Source organism: Mizuhopecten yessoensis, unplaced genomic scaffold, assembly GCF_002113885.1.
Source record: "Mizuhopecten yessoensis strain PY_sf001 unplaced genomic scaffold, ASM211388v2 scaffold9035, whole genome shotgun sequence".
Lineage (NCBI taxonomy): Eukaryota > Metazoa > Mollusca > Bivalvia > Pectinida > Pectinidae > Mizuhopecten > Mizuhopecten yessoensis.
In genome coordinates this window covers 206,126-227,652 of record NW_018407846.1, presented here as the reverse complement: position 1 = coordinate 227,652, position 21,527 = coordinate 206,126, and the positions used below count along the sequence as shown (strand labels likewise).

Genomic DNA, 21,527 nt, shown 5'->3' with positions numbered 1-21,527 from the left:
GGTTTACACCAGTTTATGTAGGTGTAATGCGCCTCCTTAGTCAAACAGTGTGTACTGCCGTGTTAGGGTATTCTAAGCACGTTCAATATTAAATCTGTATAAGAATGTTCGTCAAGTTGCTGCTCCTCTGTAAGGAACTTACTGTATTTGATCACACAGTCGTCATTTTGTTGCAGACTGCAGCACAATCCAAGGCCACAGGCAATCACAGTCTGAAAATTTGACGGGAGCTGATCTTAATCATGAAAATGTCGGATAATACACATTGCACTTTTGATAATCTGTTTAATATATACAGCGTAAGGCTGGTGATATACATACATTTATGCTTAAATAGGCGAAGGCTAGTTGCTATCGCCCTTGGAATGTTCCTACATTCTGACTGCAGTGATAGGATTTTCTTTGGCAGTATAACATCGGTTACGGCGTTATCTGCCTTGTATTCGGGAAGCAAAGCCTGGGAGGGATGTGGTGCGAACTAGTGTCACTTCCTGAGGATCACAAATCATCGTTGCTTAATCAATTTAACCTTATTCGAGATAGCTAAATTTAAATTTAAATTTGACATTGAGACAATCGCAAAGCCTACAAGATTATTAAGACACGGTGTTATAGAAGGGTAAGTGCCTTCTGCTTCATGGACGATGCTGTCATATACATCCTGTTCGAATCAATAGCTACTTAAATCTTTGTACAATCCTGGAAATATCATGTCCCCGAATCGAAAACCGGGGTAGCGACAAGCCACACTCGTGAGTGTAATAAAACACCAGCCTTCCTATCCCGCAAGGACAAAACATACCTCCCAGTAAGAAAGTTCATGGCGGCAACTGTTGGGTTACGATTGGTGAACGTAGTATACTCATGAGAGTAAGATACACGTTATTACCGACTGATAAGCATTGTGAAATGAAAAAAGGTCATGACCTACATATTAGTGTCATTTCCTGATGTTTGTTATGACTTTGGCGTTATTGGTGATTGAACATTGATATGTAACACAGATGCAGCACCAATCAGGAAACGACTTGTGTGACATGTTTTTGTTGGGATCTGTTAATATTGATATATGACCACGGTTTATACCAAACTCGCGGCATCCTGGTTTCCGGTTCGGTCTGTTACAATCATTGTTATGTTGATGTTTCACATATGATATTTCAGTTATGCAAAATCTTTGTAAAGCAACGTATATAGAATGATCAAATTGACATTTGACATTGTAAATGAGATATCAAAGGACAAAATGATTGGCACAATTGAATAATAGAGAAGGTGTGTAGACATTAATGCGTATACATACATTCCTTACCTTTATGTACGTGTCTATACATTTTATGAGATCATTGCATTATTTATGGGATCCAGTGACAGCCCGACAGTAATTATGCTATCGAGGAATACTTAGCATCTACTTTATATCCATACTGGTTATATGGTTATATACTTTATATAGTTAGGTCATATGATTTATAAACGTCCTCCAAACATTTGAAACCATTTTATGATATTGTGGCACAGTTAGGACTTACCGTCGCGATGGTGATGCGTTGATTTGTACATCAGCCTTAGTTGGCTGATTTTGTAAAAGGTGTTAAGGTCAATGTTCTTCCGTTGATTCCTTTCGGAAGACTTTCCCTATTGTTGCATACCGAGGGTTACCGTCACTATGTGGAGGTACGGATTGTAACCCTCCCTGGGGACACTATATATAGTGGTATCCCTTTCTTCTCCATGTTACTTTGTTTTCTACCCGCATGTCTGTCTGACCTACTTGTTTGTTTGACCGTGTGGCCTGGTATAACATTGTCGTGTTTATGGCCGTAGGCATAATTTACTATTTCCAACTAATCAGTCCCTATATAAGCGTATTCATTTCTCGAATTCACTTCCATCAAGTGAAGCCCTTATGTCATTGTATTTTGTGGGACGTTCAGCATTGGTTTATTTTTCTCTAGTAGCACGTTTATATTCAACTTAATTTTTTGCTTAGAGTTGGTTACAATTTCTTTAGTAGCCTATTTATAGTTGGTTAAATTGTCCCGACAGCACAGTAAACGTTAGGGTTATGTAGACATACTCCTTACTGTATACCTATACTGTACTGTAGGCCTACGCCGTACTGTAGATCTATACTGTATTGTAGACCTACGCCGTACTATATACCTATACTGTAATGTAGGCCTACGCCGTACTGTAGGCCTAGTCCGTCCTGTATACCTATACTGTACTGAAGGCCTACGCCTTACTGTGGACATATACTGTACTGTAGGCCTAGGCCGTACTGTATACCTATTCTGTAATGTAGGCCTACGCCGTACTGTATACCTATACTGTACTGTAGGCCTACGCCGTACTGTATACCTATACTGTACTGTAGGCCTACGCCTTACTGTAGACATATACTGTACTGAAGGCCTACGCCTTACTGTAGACATATACTGTACTGTAGGCCTAGGCCGTACTGTATACCTATACTGTAATGTAGGCCTACGCCGTACTGTAGGCCTACGCTGTACTGTAGACATATACTGTACTGAAGGCCTACGCCTTACTGAAGACATATACTGTACTGTAGGCCTAGGCCGTACTGTTTACCTATACTGTAATGTAGGCCTACGCCGTACCGTAGGCCTACGCCGTACTGTATACCTATGCTGTACTGTATGCCTACGCCTTACTGTAGACATATACGGTACTGTAGGCCTACGCCTTACTTTTGTCCTATACTGTACTGTAGGCCTAGGCCGTACTGTTTACCTATACTGTAATGTAGGCCTACGCCGTAATGTAGGCCTACGCCGTAATGTAGGCCTACGCCGTACTGTATACCTATACTGTACTGTAGGCCTACGCCGTACTGTAGACATATACTGTACTGAAGGCCTACGCCTTACTGTGGACCTATACTGTACTGTAGGCCTACGCCTTACTGTAGACCTATACTGTACTGTAGACTTACACTTTACTGTATACCTACGTTTTACTGCAGACCTACACTCACTTCCGCGACCTCAATTCGACAGCATGGTGGCGTGAACGCGAGAACGCGAGAGTGCGAGAATACGACGGCGAGGGAGCGAAATTAAAATCCCTCGCGATCGGTCGCCGTCGTATTCTCGCTCCTTTGCCGTCTTGTTCTCGCGTTCTCGCGTTCTCGCTCCCTTGCCGTCATACATCGTGTACTCGCACTCTTGCCGTTGTATCCTCGTGCTGTCTCGTTGTCGACTTTAGGTGGAGAGCGAGTGATTACGAGATTCGTAATTACCTCCTTACCGGCCACCATAGTAATGTATAAAGATGTGCTATAAGTGGTTTCCAGTAGTTAGCAAGAAAAGTACTTAATATGAATATTGCTAAAATAACTGTTTAAATTATTTGTTTGACCTTAAAGTTACATACAATTTGACAAACCGGTATTTACAATATCAATAAACTAACCATGAGTGGATTGACGTCTTACCAGTGAAGGGTCGGTCCGTACTTTATTGTTGTAAATAGGATACCTCCGAAACCATCTTTTCTCACGGGATTTATACAAGGTATAAAACATACCAAAATGAAATAAACAGTGTTGTTGTAAATCAATCAGTGAGGGACTACTTGTTCACCGACTTCTTAAATACACAGATGATCTATAACAATCTAGTTTCAAGCTGACATATTTATCACATAGTTATCTTCTGTTGTGTGCTATACATTTAATTTCCTAACCCCTGCCTGCTGGGCGGAATGCTGTGATGGGCACCTTCGGCATGATTCTGCATCAGATCCGCGCTATCACAAGGAGGCAAACACACTTACATGGAGGCACGTCCTTAGATGACCTGACCTGTTAACAGGATGTTAAACTAAATAAAACTAAACCATTCCTGCCCGTCCATCACTTCCTCACCATCACCAAAGACTATACCGTAAATCCTACAGATGGTCTCGGACCAGGAATGATTCGATAAGATTTATATTCAATACAGATTTTCTATTCTCAAGTATAACCTATAAACTTCAGAGAGGAGATTATTTTTGAGAATATAAATCACGGGATTGGATAGAAATCATAATAAATTCTAACGAGATTGATACCTGGTTTATATTGAAAATATTTATATATCAGAAAAACAAATATTTCCTCTATGGCAAATACATTAACAGGCGTTTGAGATTTGGATAAATAGTATGTAAAATCTGTGGTAGCGCAAATGTATCTGGGCTTGAGAATTAATTTTACTATTTCGAAATATAAGATCACCAATTGTTTGTTGTAGACGGCATCCAATTTAGAGTATGCCGCATTCTCTAAGGAAGTTGCTAGGAACATCACCACCAGATTTTCAAACTGGAACACATACACTAACGCAAGCGTTAAAAGACAATTCAAGAAGCTTGTTGACATTGGGTTTGCAGCTATCAACGACACAGAGAAACTGAAATCAGTAAGTAAACACATGTCGGTGATGTTTGGCTAAAAGGAACATTTCGCTTGCTTTATTGTGAAAAAGAACATGCCGGCTTAACTGACAAATCAGTGTTGTCAATAACAGGAGAATAATGACTACATTTGTGCTGAAGTACTGGGCAGCTATATGTAATAATCGTACTAAAGAGATTGGTGAAAACAATTTCAGCACAAATTAGATATAAGCAGTACAGACACATATTGGAGCGAATCTATTGCTAAATATGCCATAATTTGGAAAATATTCTTATACAGAATTCGTTTGTAATATTGATACAACTAATAAAGCTATTATTCAAAAGGACTCGGCAGTTTCAAACTTCACAGTAATAACTTATTGGTCACACGGTTGATGCTATATTAAGTTATAGTTCGATCACCCCAAAACCACTAAAATATGAAAGTACCTAAAAAGGGTTATCAGAACAGATAGATCTTGAAAAAGACTAAACGGTCTTCAAATGATAGCAAAAACAGAATAATAAAAAGCAAAATGTTACAAGTCTAGCGAAAAATTGTTTATTGTAAAAAGGGTTTTTGCATTTGTATCTTAGAAATCCTTCCAAATTAAATTAAATCTACAACCCCTGAGACACCCGACATGATGTTTCCGGACCAATCCATGAGCGTTTATAGGTCAACTACGATCCACCAATTTCAAATTACCCTCTCGTACAATATCAATTCAATATGTTTATATGGTAATCCTTTTAACAGCGTTTAAATATTTAAAAGCTGAATTTGTCTAAGCGGTTCTCACCTGGCTATATTTGTCTAAGCGATTCTCACCTGGCTATATTTGTATGAGCGATGTTCACTAGATTTTCCTTAGCTTTGCTTGTCTGTGTGTATTTTTCTGAGCGATGCTCACCTGTTCACAGTAAGTTACATAATGTACTATCAGGTTCCGGATTGTGACGCCATATACTAGCTATCAGAGGATTATTAACTTTTGTAAACGGACATAACTTGCAGTGAAAGACTTTCTGTTTACCAGGAGATGTCTCATCATTTAAAATTATTTTTGTGTAGCTCGTTGATGATTCTTGATGATAAGCAAATGCTCCATAGAGAAAACGCATAAGTACAGAATGAAAACTCGATGAAGCTTTGTGTTTTTTTCTTGTATCACAATTGCAAGAAATTCAAATGATCAGTGATTGTCAATTAAATAGAAAGCTTTCAATGAATTGTGTTAAACCAAGATACATGATCTATATCATTGTTTCTCCCAGATATCCACATTGGAGGCCGAGTTAACGGGTATATACAGTACCGGCAAGGCGTGTCTTCCAGAGTTCGGTAAAGGATGTTTGTCTCTCGAACCAGGTGAGTTACTATTGTGCTGAATCAAGGAACATAATACATTCATTATTGAAACATTAATCGATGATACCAGCTACCCAATGTTGAGGCTATCGTGATCTATTGTTTTAGATAAACGGGGTATTCGAGATACACACTCGATATATCACTGTATTCAGAACTGATTGTTTCTTCCTTTTTTTTCAATTTCAAAAGTATTTCATTGACAATACATATATAATACAAACATATAAGTTAACATTAAAGAAGATATTAGAACAGTATTGACAAAAGAATAAGACAACGACAACAGGCTTTGCCTATATCAGTCTTCTTCTATTTCCGATAGCTATGTACAATGCTTAAATATATAAAATGTGGTAATTCGTTTTCCTCTCAAACACATGCACACCCACACCCACACCAGCTTATGTCTAATACTCGTTATTTAAGGGACAATACTTGCCTGAATAATAATAATAACAATACATGAATATTCATTTGGAATTCCTTCTGAGACCGAAAGAGCCGGAGACACCATGTTGCTTCTGATCCTTGTAAATTGGATGTAAAAATGCAATAAAGTGGATTGATTGATTGTATAAATCGTAATCCATCTATAGCTGGTCCGCGTTGGTCTCTGCAGTACCGGATACTATTTCAGTATTTTGTGTAGGGTTACGGTGCAATTCATTGAATGTACCGTTGATAAAGTAGCATTTCACAGTTTGACTCCAAGCGGTTACTGCACATGTTAGTACCTCGAACGTCTGTAAATTTTCATTACATTAGTATATCTGTTCATTCAATTATCATGAAACTAATCCTGGACTACGGAAGTTTTTTAAATCAAGCATCTCTTAGATATGCCATTTCTTGTAAAGTGGGACGGGGATTGGGGTGCAATTTTTAACAGTACGCGGATCTAAACCTCTTTAAGTCGGTCCAAGTACGCAAGTGATAGAATTTCAAGTCCCAGTGCTATCTCCAACCTTTAGCAGCCCTTTTATTTATCATTTGAATGATACAATTTAGAATAACGAAGGTTTGTTTTATTTTCACGACACAAGGCCTGACGGACTTGATGGCAGGGAGTAGAAACTATCAGGAATTGTTGGCTGCTTGGAAGGGATGGCGTGACGCATCGGGAAAGAAAATGAAGTCGAAGTACACACAGTTTGTTAACGTCATGAATGAGGCCATTGCTTTCAGTGGTATGACGTATACACATTTCTATTTTTGATTCCATTATGATGAAATACAAAGACGTAAACTTTTGATTTCGATATACATGTAATATGTTTTATACCAACTGACTGTTATAAATTTGTATATTAATATATTTAATACAGTATTCGTAAGACGATGTAGACTGCACATGCTCATCTTTAAATAGGTATGATCATGCATGATACCTGGATACAATAGTGTTTATTTATAGATTTGTTATATCCTTCATTACGAATAGAATAGCCTTAAGCTTACTGTAACCCACTTCATGCTGTTATAAGAGGCGACTAATGAGGCCCCCTTGCATAATCAGAGGTGTTCTTCCGTGTCTTCCGTGAAGCCCCCCCCCCCCCCCCCCCCCCCATCACTATGAACACTTTGAGGAATCTGTATCTTTTCTTCTACTTACATCTCTAGTTGTTTGCTAGTCACTTTTGACAACCGTCTACATGCTTCATTAGCTGACAAATAAAAAACTACAACAAAAATAAAAATGTAACATGTCACAAGCATTTGTTTTTGGATGAAGTAAACAATGAAGAACAGGCTTATCAAATCAGTCAGTGACTGCGCATTTACTTGTTTCCCCGAAACTAACCAATTGTAATTGTATTGAACTTTTCTTACAGTCATTAATTAAACTATACTACACCACAATGACGCACTGCTACATATATTTGCATTGATTATTCTTTATTGATAGATATTTAATATTTCTGAAAGAAACATAAATCACGGATTTATAACATAAATTAATGCAAGTATACAAAGGCGTTCTTTAATTAACAGAAGTGACTTATCAATACATGTTTTTACATGATGTAATAACAACCTATGATGGACGAGATACCTTCTTAGACAGGACAAAGAATCAAAGTCTTTTAGAAGTTTACGATTTTACGCGCTCTCGATGAAATTTCACATGGAATAAAGTCTTGTAATACATATATTCACATTGACTTTCCTATGCCATGTCTATATGATGTATCAGCTGTTATACCTTCTGAATTGAAATGCATACATAAGTAAGTCATCTCATCTCAGTAAAACAGTTAACAAATTCAATCAAACAAAAAATAATAAATTGACGCACAACTTCGAGTTAAAGGCTGGTGATATTAACATATTAAATATTATCTTATTTATATTGACAAGTAAATAACAAGGAATGCTGCATGTTATTCTGACTTTTATATGCAGGTTACAATGACACTGGTGAATACTGGAGATCGTGGTATGAGACGCCATCTTTTGAGGAGGACGTTAAAAACCTGTATGAACAGTTACGTCCATTATATGAACAGCTCCACGCCTACGTCCGCCGGAAGTTGATGAACAAATACGGAAAGCAGTACTTTCCGGATAATGGACACATCCCCGCTCATTTGTTTGGTAAACATTTAAAAAAAATAACGTTTGTGGCGTTATATTTTGGTGCTGCGATATAGAAATTGCGACGTCTTTTCTGGTTTTTGAGCAAATTCTGTTGATTGCAATAAGAGAAAAAAAACTTTTTTCTGCAACGGTGTGTAATATAGGGAATTTCAGTTCAACTCTCTTGATTTTCAAATAAGTTCAAAATCCTTTGTAAGCCTGGGGTTTAAACAAATATGAAAACCCATTTAGTGGAATTTCCCTATCCCACACACCTGGGCATGAAACTTATTACTTAATCGCTAATGTGAGAATTGTACATGTGGAATTACTAGTAATTGAGTTCTGTATTCGCCAAACACCGGTTGCTTTCCCGACGACAAATGCATTCCGAGTTATTTTGTATTCGTAGGTAACATGTGGTCACAGGATTGGGGCAATATATACGACCTTGTGGAGCCCTACCCTGACGCTACCAGCGTGGATATCACAGCCAAAATGTTGGAAAAGGTAATCAAATGTTATCACTCTCGGAATCTAGGAATTAACTCTAAGAGAACAAATGCTGATGACTGCTACGCCTCTGATCAACATCATAAACTTTATTTTAATCAGTAGATTGGTTACCATCATTGTTTTGGTTATTTTTTTGGAAGAATTTTAAGAGTAATGTACATTGTTACTGCGTAGTAAATCATTTTTCTTTGAGCATTTCTAAAATCCAAAGAAACAAACCTATTTTTCAATAGTTTGATTTAGTTCAGTATTTTTTTCCATCCCGACGAACTTAATCAAATGTTCACATGCATTGGATACAATCGTGAGTTGATGTATTAATCAAATTTCATTAATGCAAAGTTAAAATTTTAATGCATTTCTTCAACTTCCTGTTAAGAAAATCACAGATTAACTGGTTAGCAAGTGCCGTATTCTATTATTTAGTATCGTTGTCTTTTACCAGGGATACAACATCACACATATGTACCGAGTTGCGGAAGAGTTCTTCACTTCAATCGGTCTCGATCCTATGCCGGCAGGATTCTGGACTAAATCAATGCTAGAAAAACCGGCCGACCGAGAAGTAGTGTGTCACGCGTCGGCCTGGGACTTCTACGACGGACAGGATTTCAGGTAGGCCTCTTTTACAGAACCGCTGGAAAACTGTAAACAATTTACGTATTGAACGATCTCACTTTTCCACTCTTTAGGTGAATATGTTATTAAAGCTGACAGTGCAAGTTAAAAAGTTTACAATTAAAAAAAAAAATGGTTTCTTTTTCAAAATATTTGTTTCTGGTTTTGAGATCTTCCCCGTCTCTTCCGACTAGCGTTTTTAAGGAAGTGCCGACATTTTAGTTTGGTCCTTGCTTGGTAACGAGTATGGGTCTCGCTGGGTATACAAATCGCATTACCCGTCGAACCGGTTATCATTCTACTGTACTATATATATATATATATATATACAATGTATATATATATATATATAAAACACTTTCACGACATTTTGTATCAGATCAGTTGAATAAAATTAAAATTGAACACATCGAAGTTAGCATTTATTTAAGAATAGTGGAAATAGTACAAAATGTAGTAAAATACGTCCAATTAAAATATAATGCACGATCCCTGCCCCCCTCCCCCCAAAACCCCCGAAAACGGCTCTGAAAGACGGAGACATACGACGAACGTTAATGCCTACGTTTAAGATATCCAACTAGTTATAACCTCCTGTGTGAAATTCTATCATTTCCATGAGAACGGTTCTATTATCAAATTTCACATTGTTGACTTCACACCTGGGAGTTTTAACGTGCACTGTCAGCTTTAAGGCTATTTTCTACTTTTTACATCATGGATACACGAGTTATCGCCCTTGCTGATTTAACAAAACGTTTGTTTTAGGATAAAACAGTGTACAACATTAACAGAACAGCAGTTAAATACAGTCCACCACGAAATTGGTCACGTGATGTATTATCTTGCCTACAAGAAGCTGCCAAATACATTTAGAAATGGTGCAAATCCAGGTATTATTATATAAGGGCAGAAACTAGGGAAGTGCGTGTGTAACACAAGCTTGGTGGATTTGTTATAGAAATGGCTTCGGCGGTAAGGCTATTGACTAATCAAAATGATGTTGGCGGGCAGATAATTTTGGTTTTGCTGCAGGACGGTCAATTAGTAAAAGCAGCTTTGCATGGTTGGCAATGTTAAAGTTATGGTGTTGGTGGGAATATTGTTACATATTTTGTTTCCAACTAATAATTAGTAGCAGCTTAGTAGAAACCATTCCATCACAACAGTACTGATAATTTTCATAAATAAGGTATTTTGTTTTATTTAGTTAATTTCTCTTTTGTGTAATTCATTGTGTTTCATTGAATGCAAAATCACCAAACGACTGCAACCTTATAAACAAGACATTTCCTTTGAAAATTGAAAACAAATATTGGCTTTTATATTCACAAGCCTTTACTGGACAGGGAAAATAATAATTGTACGTTATTGGTTGCCATGTCAGCGGTTCCATTTCAGCAAAAAAATTAAACATATTTTTATGCAATTTTTCTGCGTTCTAGCACATTAATTTCATATTTGTTTTCTATACGCACACACCTCTTTATTGAAAACAGTAACATGATTTGATTGTGATAAAACTGTAAAATATCGCATATATGACATTTTCTACCGAAAAAACGTGACTGTCGACTTTCTTTAAAATCTACTGAAACGAAAGATGTTTCTTTCCTGAAAGTCAATATATTACACAAGTAGAATATATTATGTGTTGTCCGTGCTACTGTGAGATCTGTGAGATCTGTGAGATGCTACTGACTGGGGAGTGAGATGCTACTGTGAGATCTGTGAGATGTATACACTGTTTACACTGGGGAAACATTGAATTCATGGGAGAGGGCGAAAGTAACACTGGGGAAACATTGAATTCATGGGAGAGGGCGAAAGTTACACTGGGGAAACATTGAATTCATGGGAGAGGGCGAAAATAACACTGGAGAAATATTGAATTCATGGGAGAGGGCGAAAGTAACACTGGGGAAATATTGAATTCATGGGAGAGGGCAAAAGTAACACTGGGGAAATATTGAATTCATTGAAGGGGGCGAAAGTTACACTGGGGAAATATTGAATTCATGGGAGAGGACGAAAGTTACACTGGGGAAATATTGAATTCATGGGAGAGGGCGAAAGTTACACTGGGGAAATATTTAATTCATGGGAGAGGGCGAAAGTAACACTGGGGAAATATTGAATTCATGGGAGAGAGCGAAAGTAACACTGGGGAAATATTGAATTCATGGGAGAAGGCGAAAGTTACACTTGGGAAATATTGAATTCATGGGAGAGGGCGAAAGCTACACTGGGGAAATATTGAATTTGAATTCATGGGAGAGGACGAAAGTTACACTGGGGAACTATTTAATTCATGGGAGAGGGTGAAAGTAACACTGGGGAAATATTGAAGTCAAGGGAGCGGGCGAAAGTTACACTTGGGAAATATTGAATTTGAATTCATGGGAGAGGACGAAAGTTACACTGGGGAAATGTTTAATTCATGGGAGAGGACGAAAGTTACACTGGGGTAACATTGAATTCATGGGAGAAGTCGAAAGTTACACTTGGGAAATATTGAATTCATTGGAGAGGGCGAAAGTAACACTGGGGAAATATTGAAGTCAAGGGAGAGGGCGAAAGTTACACTGGGGAAACATAGAATTCATATATCTCTGAATCAATAATTATAGAAATTACTCTAACAGCTTAAGTAAATAAGATGTAGATCTTCATATGCTATGACCAGTACAAGATAAATAGGATATGGCATGAATCGATAAGCAGTTTTAACTTATCTAGGAGGCAATGCATTATCACTTGTATCGATTAGGAATTAATCACAACTAAAAGCATATGTATATGATGGTAAGAAGATCGAATCATGTAACAAATATCTACAAATGAAGGAATATTTATATCCATGCTGTTAACAATTGCCTTGTAAGGGTTTCCCTCCAATTAGTCACAAACAAGTTTTGCATAGGCAATCGAAAACTCTGTGCCCAAAGCAGTGTCCTTGCTGATGACAGATACAAGCAGTATGCACTTCTTTTAAGTATAACATGTAAATATTAAACGACTAATTCCCTAGTACCGTTCGATCATTGAAATTACAACTAATCGTTTTTGACAACAAATTTCAGTTCTTTATTCAGAATTATCACCTGAAGATGTATTAATTATTACTAGGCTTCAGCTGCCAGCCGACCGAAGAGATACGCTTTAGCGTCAGGGTTCAAATTTAGTAGTAGGTATTTGGTTATCGTTTATATCATGTACTTGTGTGATTTTATTTTGTAATGTTTGGGTCTTGATTATTGCCCCGAGACTTTAATACATGTCATTGTCCTAACTCAAACAATTGCTTTTTTTCCAGAGACGTAAGTGGAAATTTAGCGTTGGAAAATCCGTGAAAAGGAATAATTATATTTTTTATGAAATATCATTCCTGGTCTGATTCATATAAAGTTGCAGAATTAGTGGTTATGTAATATGAATAATTGCAATTTGTTTGTGTCCAGTGACAGTTTTTCGTTGTAGGATTAAACAATGCACGTTACTGACACAAAGCCAACTTCTCACAGTTCATCACGAGATGGGTCACGTGATTTATTTTTTAGCCTTCGTCAATCAACCTGTTATTTTTCGTGATGGAGCTAATACGGGTAATTGCTTCTCTCCTCTGGTCGATATATGACAATACGCTTTGTTTATTTTCTGTGAATTATTTATCTTGTATAACATTGCTGTGTTTATGGCCGTTGGCATAATTTAATATTTCCGACTAATCAGTCCCTATCTAAGCGTATGCATTTCTCCATTTCATTATCCATCAAGTGCAGCGTGTATGTCATTATCTTTTGTGGAGCGTTTAGCATTGGTTACATTTTCTCTAATAGAACGTTTAAGTTTGGTTTGATTTTCTCTAGTAGCACGTTTATATTTTGTTTGGTTTTCTCTAGAAGCACGTTTAAATTTGGTTTGATTTTCTCCAGTAGCACGTTAAGAGGTCGTCAAAATATCCTAACAGCACATTAAAGATCAGGGTTACGTATACCTATGTTTCACTGTAGACCTACACTGTACTGTAGACCTTCACTGTACTGTAGACCTTCACTGTACTGCAGACCTACACTCTACTGCAAAACTATACTGTACTGTAGACCTACACTGTACTGTAGACCTACACTGTACTGCAGACCTACACTGTACTACAGAACTATACTGTACTGCAGACCTACACTGTACTGTAGACCTTCACTGTACTGTAGACCTTCATTATACTGTAGACCTTCACGGTACTGTAGACCTATACTGTACTGTAGGCCAGCGGCTTACTGCAGACCTACACTGTACTGTAGACCTACACTGTACTGTAGACCTTCACTGTACTGTAGACCTTCACGGTACTGTAGACTTACACTGTAATGTAGACCTTCGCTGTACTGTAGATATACACTGTACTGTAGACCTTCGCTGTAATGTGGACCTTCACTGTACTGTAGACCTTCACAGTACTGTAGACATATACTGTACTGTAGGCCTACGCTGTACTGTAGACCTTCACTGTACTGTAGACCTATACTGTACTGTAGGCCTGTGCCTTACTGTAGACCTACACTGTACTGTATAACTTCACTGTACTGTAGACCTACACTGTACTGTAGACCTTCGCTGTACTATAGACCTTCACTGTACCTGTAGACCTACACTGTACTGCAGACCTACACTGTACTGCAGTTTCACTGTAGACCTTCGCTCCACTTTAGATCTACGTTTTACTCTGCACTAACACTGTTCTATTGGTCTATTAGCCTACTTTTTACTGTAGACCTACGTTTTACTGTGGTTAAACACTGTTTTATAGGTCTATTAGCCTACTCTTTACTGTAGACCTACGTTTAGATGTGCACTAACACTGTTCTATAGGCCTACTAGCCTACTCTTTACTGTAGACCTATGCTTTACTGTGGACTAACACTGTTCTATAGGCCTACTAGCCTACTCTTTACTGTAGACCTACGTTTTACTGTGGACTAACACTGTTCTATAGGTCTACTAGCCTACTCTTTACTGTAGACCTACGTTTTACTGTGGTATAACACTGTTTTATAGGTCTACTAGCCTGCTCTTTACTGTAGACCTACGTTTTACTCTGGACTGACACTGTTCTATAGGCCTACTAGCCTACTCTTTACTGTAGACCTACGTTTTACTGTGGTATAACACTGTTCTATAGGTCTACTAGCCTACTTTTTACTGTAGACCTACGTTTTACTGTGGTATAACACTGTTCTATAGGTCTACTAGCCTACTCTTCACTGTAGACCTACGTTTAAATGTGGGCTAACACTGTTCTATAGGCCTGCTAGCCTACTCTTTACTGTAGACCTACGTTTTACTCCGGACTGACACTGTTCTAAAGGTCTGCTAGCCTACTCTTTACTATAGACCTACGTTTTACTGTGGACTAACACTGTTCTATAGGCCTACTAGCCTACTCTTTACTGTAGACCTACGTTTAAATGTGGGCTAATACTGGTCTAAAGGTCTACTAGACTACTCTTTACTGTTGACCTTCGTTTTACTCTAGACTAACACTGTTTTATAGGCCTACTAGCCTACTCTTTACTATAGACCCTCGTTTTACTCTAGACTAACACTGTTCTATAGGCCTACTAGCCTACTTTTTACTGTAGACCTTCGTTTTACTCTAGACTAACACTGTTTTATAGGCCTACTAGCCTACTCTTTACTGTAGACCTTCGTTTTACTCTAGACTAACACTTTTCTATAGGCCTACTAGCCTACTCTTTACTATAGACCTACGTTTAACTGTGGGCTAACACTGTTCTATAGGCCTACTAGCCTACTCTTTACTGTAAAACTACGTTTTACTCTGGACTAACACTGTTCTATAGGCCTATAAGCCTATTTTTACTGTAGATCTACGTCTTAACGTGGACTAATATTGTTCTATAGGTCTACTAGCCTACTTTTTACTGTAGACCTACGTTTTACTGTTGTATAACACTGTTCTATAGGCCTACTAGCCTACTCTTTACTGTGGACTGTTCTATAGGCCTACTAGCCTACTTTTTACTGTAGACCTACGTTTTACTGTTGTATAACACTGTTCTATAGGCCTACTAGCCTACTTTTTACTGTAGACCTTCGTTTTACTCTAGACTAACACTGTTCTATAGGCCTACTAGCCTACTCTTTACTGTAAAACTACGTTTTACTCTGGACTAACACTGTTCTATAGGCTTATAAGCCTATTTTTACTGTAGATCTACGTCTTAACGTGGACTAATATTGTTCTATAGGTCTACTAGCCTACTTTTTACTGTAGACCTACGTTTTACTGTGGGATAACACTGTTTTATAGGTCTACTAGCCTACTCTTTATTGTAGACCTACGTTTTACTGTGGACTAACACTGTTCTATAGGTCTACTAGCCTACTTTTTACTGTAGACCTTCGTTTTACTCTAGACTAACACTTTTCTATAGGCCTACTAGCCTACTCTTTACTATAGACCTACGTTTAACTGTGGGCTAACACTGTTCTATAGGCCTACTAGCCTACTCTTTACTTTAGAACTACGTTTTACTGTGGTATAACACTGTTTTATAGGTCTACTAGCCTGCTCTTTACTGTGACCTACGTTTAAATGTGGGCTAACACTGTTCTATAGGCCTACTAGCCTACTCTTTACTATAGACCTACGTTTAACTGTGGGCTAACACTGTTCTATAGGCCTACTAGCCTACTTTTTACTGTAGACCTTCGTTTTACTCTAGACTAACACTGTTTTATAGGCCTACTAGCCTACTCTTTACTATAGACCTACGTTTAACTGTGGGCTAACACTGTTCTATAGGCCTACTAGCCTACTTTTTACTGTAGACCTACGTTTTACTGTTGTATAACACTGTTCTATAGGCCTACTAGCCTACTCTTTACTGTGGACTGTTCTATAGGCCTACTAGCCTACTCTTTACTTTAGATCTACGTTTTACTGTGGATTAACACTGTTCTACAAGTCTACTAGCCTACTCTTTACTGTAGTCCTACGTTTTACTGTGGAATAACACTGTTTTATAGGTCTACTAGCCTACTCTTTACTGTAGTCCTACGTTTTACTGTGCACTAACACTGTTCTAAAGGTCTACTAGCCTACTCTTTACTGTAGATCTACGTTTTACTGTGGACTAACACTGTTCTGTAGGTCTACTAGCCTACTCTTTACTGTAGACCTTCGTTTTACTGTGGGCTAACACTGTTCTACAGGTCTACTAGCCTGCTCTTTACTGTAGTCCTACGTTTTACTGTGCACTAACACTGTTCTATAGGTCTATAAGCCTATTTTTACTGTAGACCTACGTTTTAACGTGGACTAACATCTACTAGCCTACTTTTTACTGTAGACCTACGTTTTACTGTGGACTAACACTGTTCTATAGGTCTACTAGCCTGCTCTTTACTGTAGACCTACGTTTTACTGTGCACTAACACTGTTCTATAGGTCTATAAGCCTATTTTTACTGTAGACCTACGTTTTAACGTGGACTAACATTGTTCTTCAGGTCTACTAGTCTACTCTTTACTGTAGACCTATGTTTTACTGTGGACTAACAGGGGTCTATAGGCCTACTAGCCTACTCTTTACTGTAGACCTACGTTTAACTGTGGACTAACACTGTTCAATAGGCCTACTAGCCTACTCTTTACTTTAGATCTACGTTTTACTGTGGATTAACACTGTTCTATAGGTCTACTAGCCTACTCTTTACTGTAGTCCTTCAATTTACGGTGGACTAACACTGTTCTATAGGTTTACTGGCCTACTCTGTACTGTAGACCTACGTTTTACTGTGGACTAACACTGTTCTATAGGCCTATAAGCCTATTTTTACTGTAGACCTACGTTTTAACGTGGACTAACATTGTTCTAAAGGCCTACTAGCCTACTCTTTACTGTAGACCTACGTTTTACTGTGGACTAACACTGTTCTATAGGCCTACTAGCCTACTCTTTACTGTAGACCTACGTTTAACTGTGGACTAACACTGTTCTATAGGTCTATTAGCCTACTCTTTACTGTAGACCTACGTTTTACTCTGGACTGACACTGTTCTACAGGTCTTCTAGCCTACTCTTTACTATAGACCTACGTTTTACTGTAGACCTACGCTCACTTAGTACAAGTTACCAATCAGCAGCTATAAAAATATATATTTTGAATTTCGTGTTGTTGAAATATTTGAGAACAAGCTACCTGGGAACAGTTTATAATAACGACAATCAATATATTATGTGTTATCCGTGCTACTGTGAGATGTATATCATAGTATTTCGAGATTAATATATTTGCGATTGTGTATTTTTACGCAAAATATACCGTAACGTGAAAATATAGTATACGCATTTTTGATTTAAAGAGTTAAAGAGTTTAAAGGGGCATTATATCGAGAGATTTATGTTCTATTGGTTACACTGGTAGAACATTAAACGCATGGGAAAGGGCGAAAGTTACACCGGTAGACCATTAAATGCATGGGAAAGGGCGAAAGTTACACGGGTAGACCATTAAATGCATGGGAAAGGGCGAAAGTTACACTGGTAGAACATTAAATGTATGGGAAAGGGCGAAAGTTACACTGGTAGACCATTAAATGCATGGGAAAGGGCGAAAGTTATACTTGGGAAACATTGTATTCTTCGAAGAGGGCGAACGTTACACTCGGGAAACATTGAATTCATGGGAGAGGGCAAAAGTTACACTTGGGAAACATCAAATTCATGGGAAAGGGTGAAGTTTACACTAGGGAAACATTGAATTCATGGGAGAGGGCGAAAGTTACACTGGAGAAACATTAAATTCATGGGAGAGGGCGAAAGTTACACTCGAGAAACATTGAATTCATGGGAAAGGGCGAACGTTACACTGGGAAAACATTGAATTCATGGGAGAGGGCGAAAGTTACACTGTAGAAACATTGAATTCATGGGAGAAAGTTGTATTCGGTGAAAAGTTCCCGGTATACAGTAATATGTCTCTTATTGATGTTGTGTGTACCGACTAGAACCATGCGGTGTGTTCTTATGTCTTCTAATGTTGCTGTGTATAACAGGAACCATCGAATGTCTACTGATGTCTAGTATTGGTGTTGTGTATAATGCTAAAATCACCAAATATTTACTGATGCGTGTATAATGCTAAAATCACCAAATGTATACTGAAGTCTAGTATTGGTGTTGTGTATAATGCTAAAATCACCAAATATTTACTGATGCGTGAGCCAAACTCCGAGTCAATATCACAAATCACTAACTAGTATTGGTGTTGTGTATAATGCTAAAATCACCAAATGTATACTGAAGTCTAGTATTGGTGATGTGTCCCGTTGTGGTTCTGTGTTTGACACTTGGCCAGAATTAACCTATAATATGGCATCTCTTCTCATTTATTTAAGTTCAGTATGAAGTCTGCTGTTTCACGAATTAATAGAGGCGATATTGCACGCTGTTTGAACATAACATACTTAATTAGTAATTAACATATCAAATATCTTATGGAAACGTTTTAAGGTTCTAGCAAACGGTGCAATGTACAGGAAATATGCTTGACGGATCAATACATAAATAACATTTCAGTACCGCTATCTTGAATTTAAATTGGAATTCACTATTGAAGGTATTGTTTTCTCCTCCCACAATGAAAATGCAGAAACTGGGTCTTGGTATATTTCACTTTGCTTCAGACGCATTAGGTTCGAAACCTTTTAGTTGTGAAGTAGCAATAACCCTTGTAGACGTTCTGGCTGTCTGTTATTGTTAATAACTATATTTTCCTCATGCCATGTAATTATTCGATTGCACAGTTTTTTATGATTCTAAACATATTACCATATTATTTTTTGTAATTTTATAAAAATGAATAATATGACTTTTTACATTACATCAAGTTTTCAAAAACTGAAATGTCCCACATCTCAAGTCTTTTGAATATCGTGTAATAAAACCGCGTCGCGTGGTTGTGAGATATTCAAAATGGAAATAACTCCAGTAATCTGTTACTTTATATCTCTGAATCAATAATTATAGAAATTACTCTAACAGCTTAAGTAAATCAGATGCTGATCTTCTTATGTTATGCCCATCAAAAGATAAATAGGATATTGAATGAATCGATAAGCAGTTTTAACTTATCAAGAAGACAACGAATTATCACTTGTATCAAATAAGATTTAATCACAACTAAAAGCATATGTATATGATGGTAAGAAGATCGAATCATGTAAAAAATATCTACAAATGAAGGAATATTTATATCCATACTGTTAACAATTGCCTTATTCGGGGTTTCTTCCAATTAGCCGGAAACAGGTTTAACATAGGCAAGAGCAGGAGTGTATGTATTTTTTTTAGTGTAACATGTAAATATTTTCCGACTAATTCCTTCGTACCTTTCGTCTGTTGAAATCATAGCTATTCATTTTATTTGTCAACAAAGTTCAATTCTTTATTGAGGTAAATCACCTTAAGATGTATTAATTATTACTAGCCTTCAGCTGCCAGCCGACCGAAGAGATACGCTTCAGCATCAGGGTTCAACTTTTTTGATTATTTCCCCGAAATTTTAATACATGTCATTGTCCTTACTCAAACAACTGCTTCCTTACTGAGAAGTAAGTGCAAGTTTAGCATCAGGAAAATCCGTGAAAAGGGATAAATAAATATTTTTTGAAATATCATTCCTGATGCAAACTCCGAGTCAATATCACAAATCACTGACCCCCATGTGATAATGAGCCAAACTCCGAGTCAATATCACAAATCACTAACCCCCATGTGATAATGATCCAAACTCCGAGTCAATATCACAAATCATTGACCCCCATGTGATAATGATCCAAACTCAGAGTCAATATCACAAATCACTGACCCCCATAGGATAATGATCCAAACTCCGAGTCAATATCACAAATCACTAACCCCCATGTGATAATGATCCAAACTCCGAGTCAATATGACAAATCACTGACCCCCATGTGATAATGATCCAAACTCCGAGTCAATATCACAAATCACTAACCCCCATGTAATAAGTTATTTCAAAAAACATTTTCCATTTCAAAATATTGTTTGGTTATCAAACCACGCTTACAAAACGCCTTGATTATATTTTTTACAGCAGTAAACTTCTTCTCTGATTAATTGATTCATATGAAGTTGCAGTATAAATCATTACATACAATGGATAATTGCAATTTGTTTAAAAAATGGACATTGCAAGATTTTTCGTTGTAGGATTAAACAATGCACGGCACTGACAGAGAGTCAATTCCTCACAGTTCATCACGAGATGGGTCACGTGATCTATTTTTTAGCCTACGTCAATCAACCTGTTATTTTTCGTGATGGAGCTAATACGGGTAACTGCTTAACTCTCCCCTGGTCGACATATGACGACACGCTTTGTTTATTTATACTCTTTAGATATTAGCTGCATTTACAAACAGTAAGAAAAAAATTGTGGAGAGCTATGCTTTATTTATTTGTAGGATTAAGCAATGTACAACGGTTACAGAAAGTCAACTTCTTACCGTTCACCATGAGATGGGACACGTGATCTATTACTTAACATACGTCAATCAGCCCGTTCTCTTCCGCAGGGGAGCTAACCCTGGTAATGTCCACTTAGTTATTTACAGCCGTAGTATAGTCATGGATAATTTCACATTTAGTTGTAGATTTTTTCCTTTTTCAAATATGTATCATTAATGAAATTCTTTAAATACACAAAGAGGGTGTTTTGCGTTGAGTATAAGAAATGATTAGAACCTACATTTCTATTTTTCTGCTGATTATCATAAAATCACATCATTTTGTTTTCTTCTCGGATATATTGCAATACATACCAAACCAGTAGGGTCAATGGTTTACCTAGAGGTATACCATGTGACGTAATATATCATACTATAAAGGTAAGTTAAATCACAAAGTATGCGAGTCATACTGACAAATTACTCATCATGCATATGTTTTGCTTGGTCAACAACTATTTAAACATATGGA

The 21,527-nt window shown here is 37.4% G+C and overlaps 1 protein-coding gene across 4 annotated transcripts in view; it reads left to right on the top strand.

The window, feature by feature from the left end:
• LOC110457180 (angiotensin-converting enzyme-like) overlaps nt 1–21,527 on the top strand; it is a 32,607-nt gene that overhangs the window by 6,803 nt on the left and 4,277 nt on the right. Inside the window, exons 2-8 of one of the 4 annotated variants that reach the window (XM_021508332.1) lie at nt 4,266–4,433; nt 5,692–5,785; nt 6,832–6,975; nt 8,192–8,383; nt 8,778–8,875; nt 9,327–9,496; nt 21,014–21,138. In XM_021508332.1, the coding sequence (XP_021364007.1) occupies nt 4,266–4,433; nt 5,692–5,785; nt 6,832–6,975; nt 8,192–8,383; nt 8,778–8,875; nt 9,327–9,496; nt 21,014–21,138 (991 nt within the window). Of the gene's footprint in view, nt 1–4,265; nt 4,434–5,691; nt 5,786–6,831; nt 6,976–8,191; nt 8,384–8,777; nt 8,876–9,326; nt 9,497–10,267; nt 10,393–12,979; nt 13,105–20,759; nt 20,885–21,013; nt 21,139–21,527 lie in introns of all 4 variants that reach the window. The other 3 variants (XM_021508331.1, XM_021508328.1, XM_021508329.1) reach the window with 3 other exon arrangements.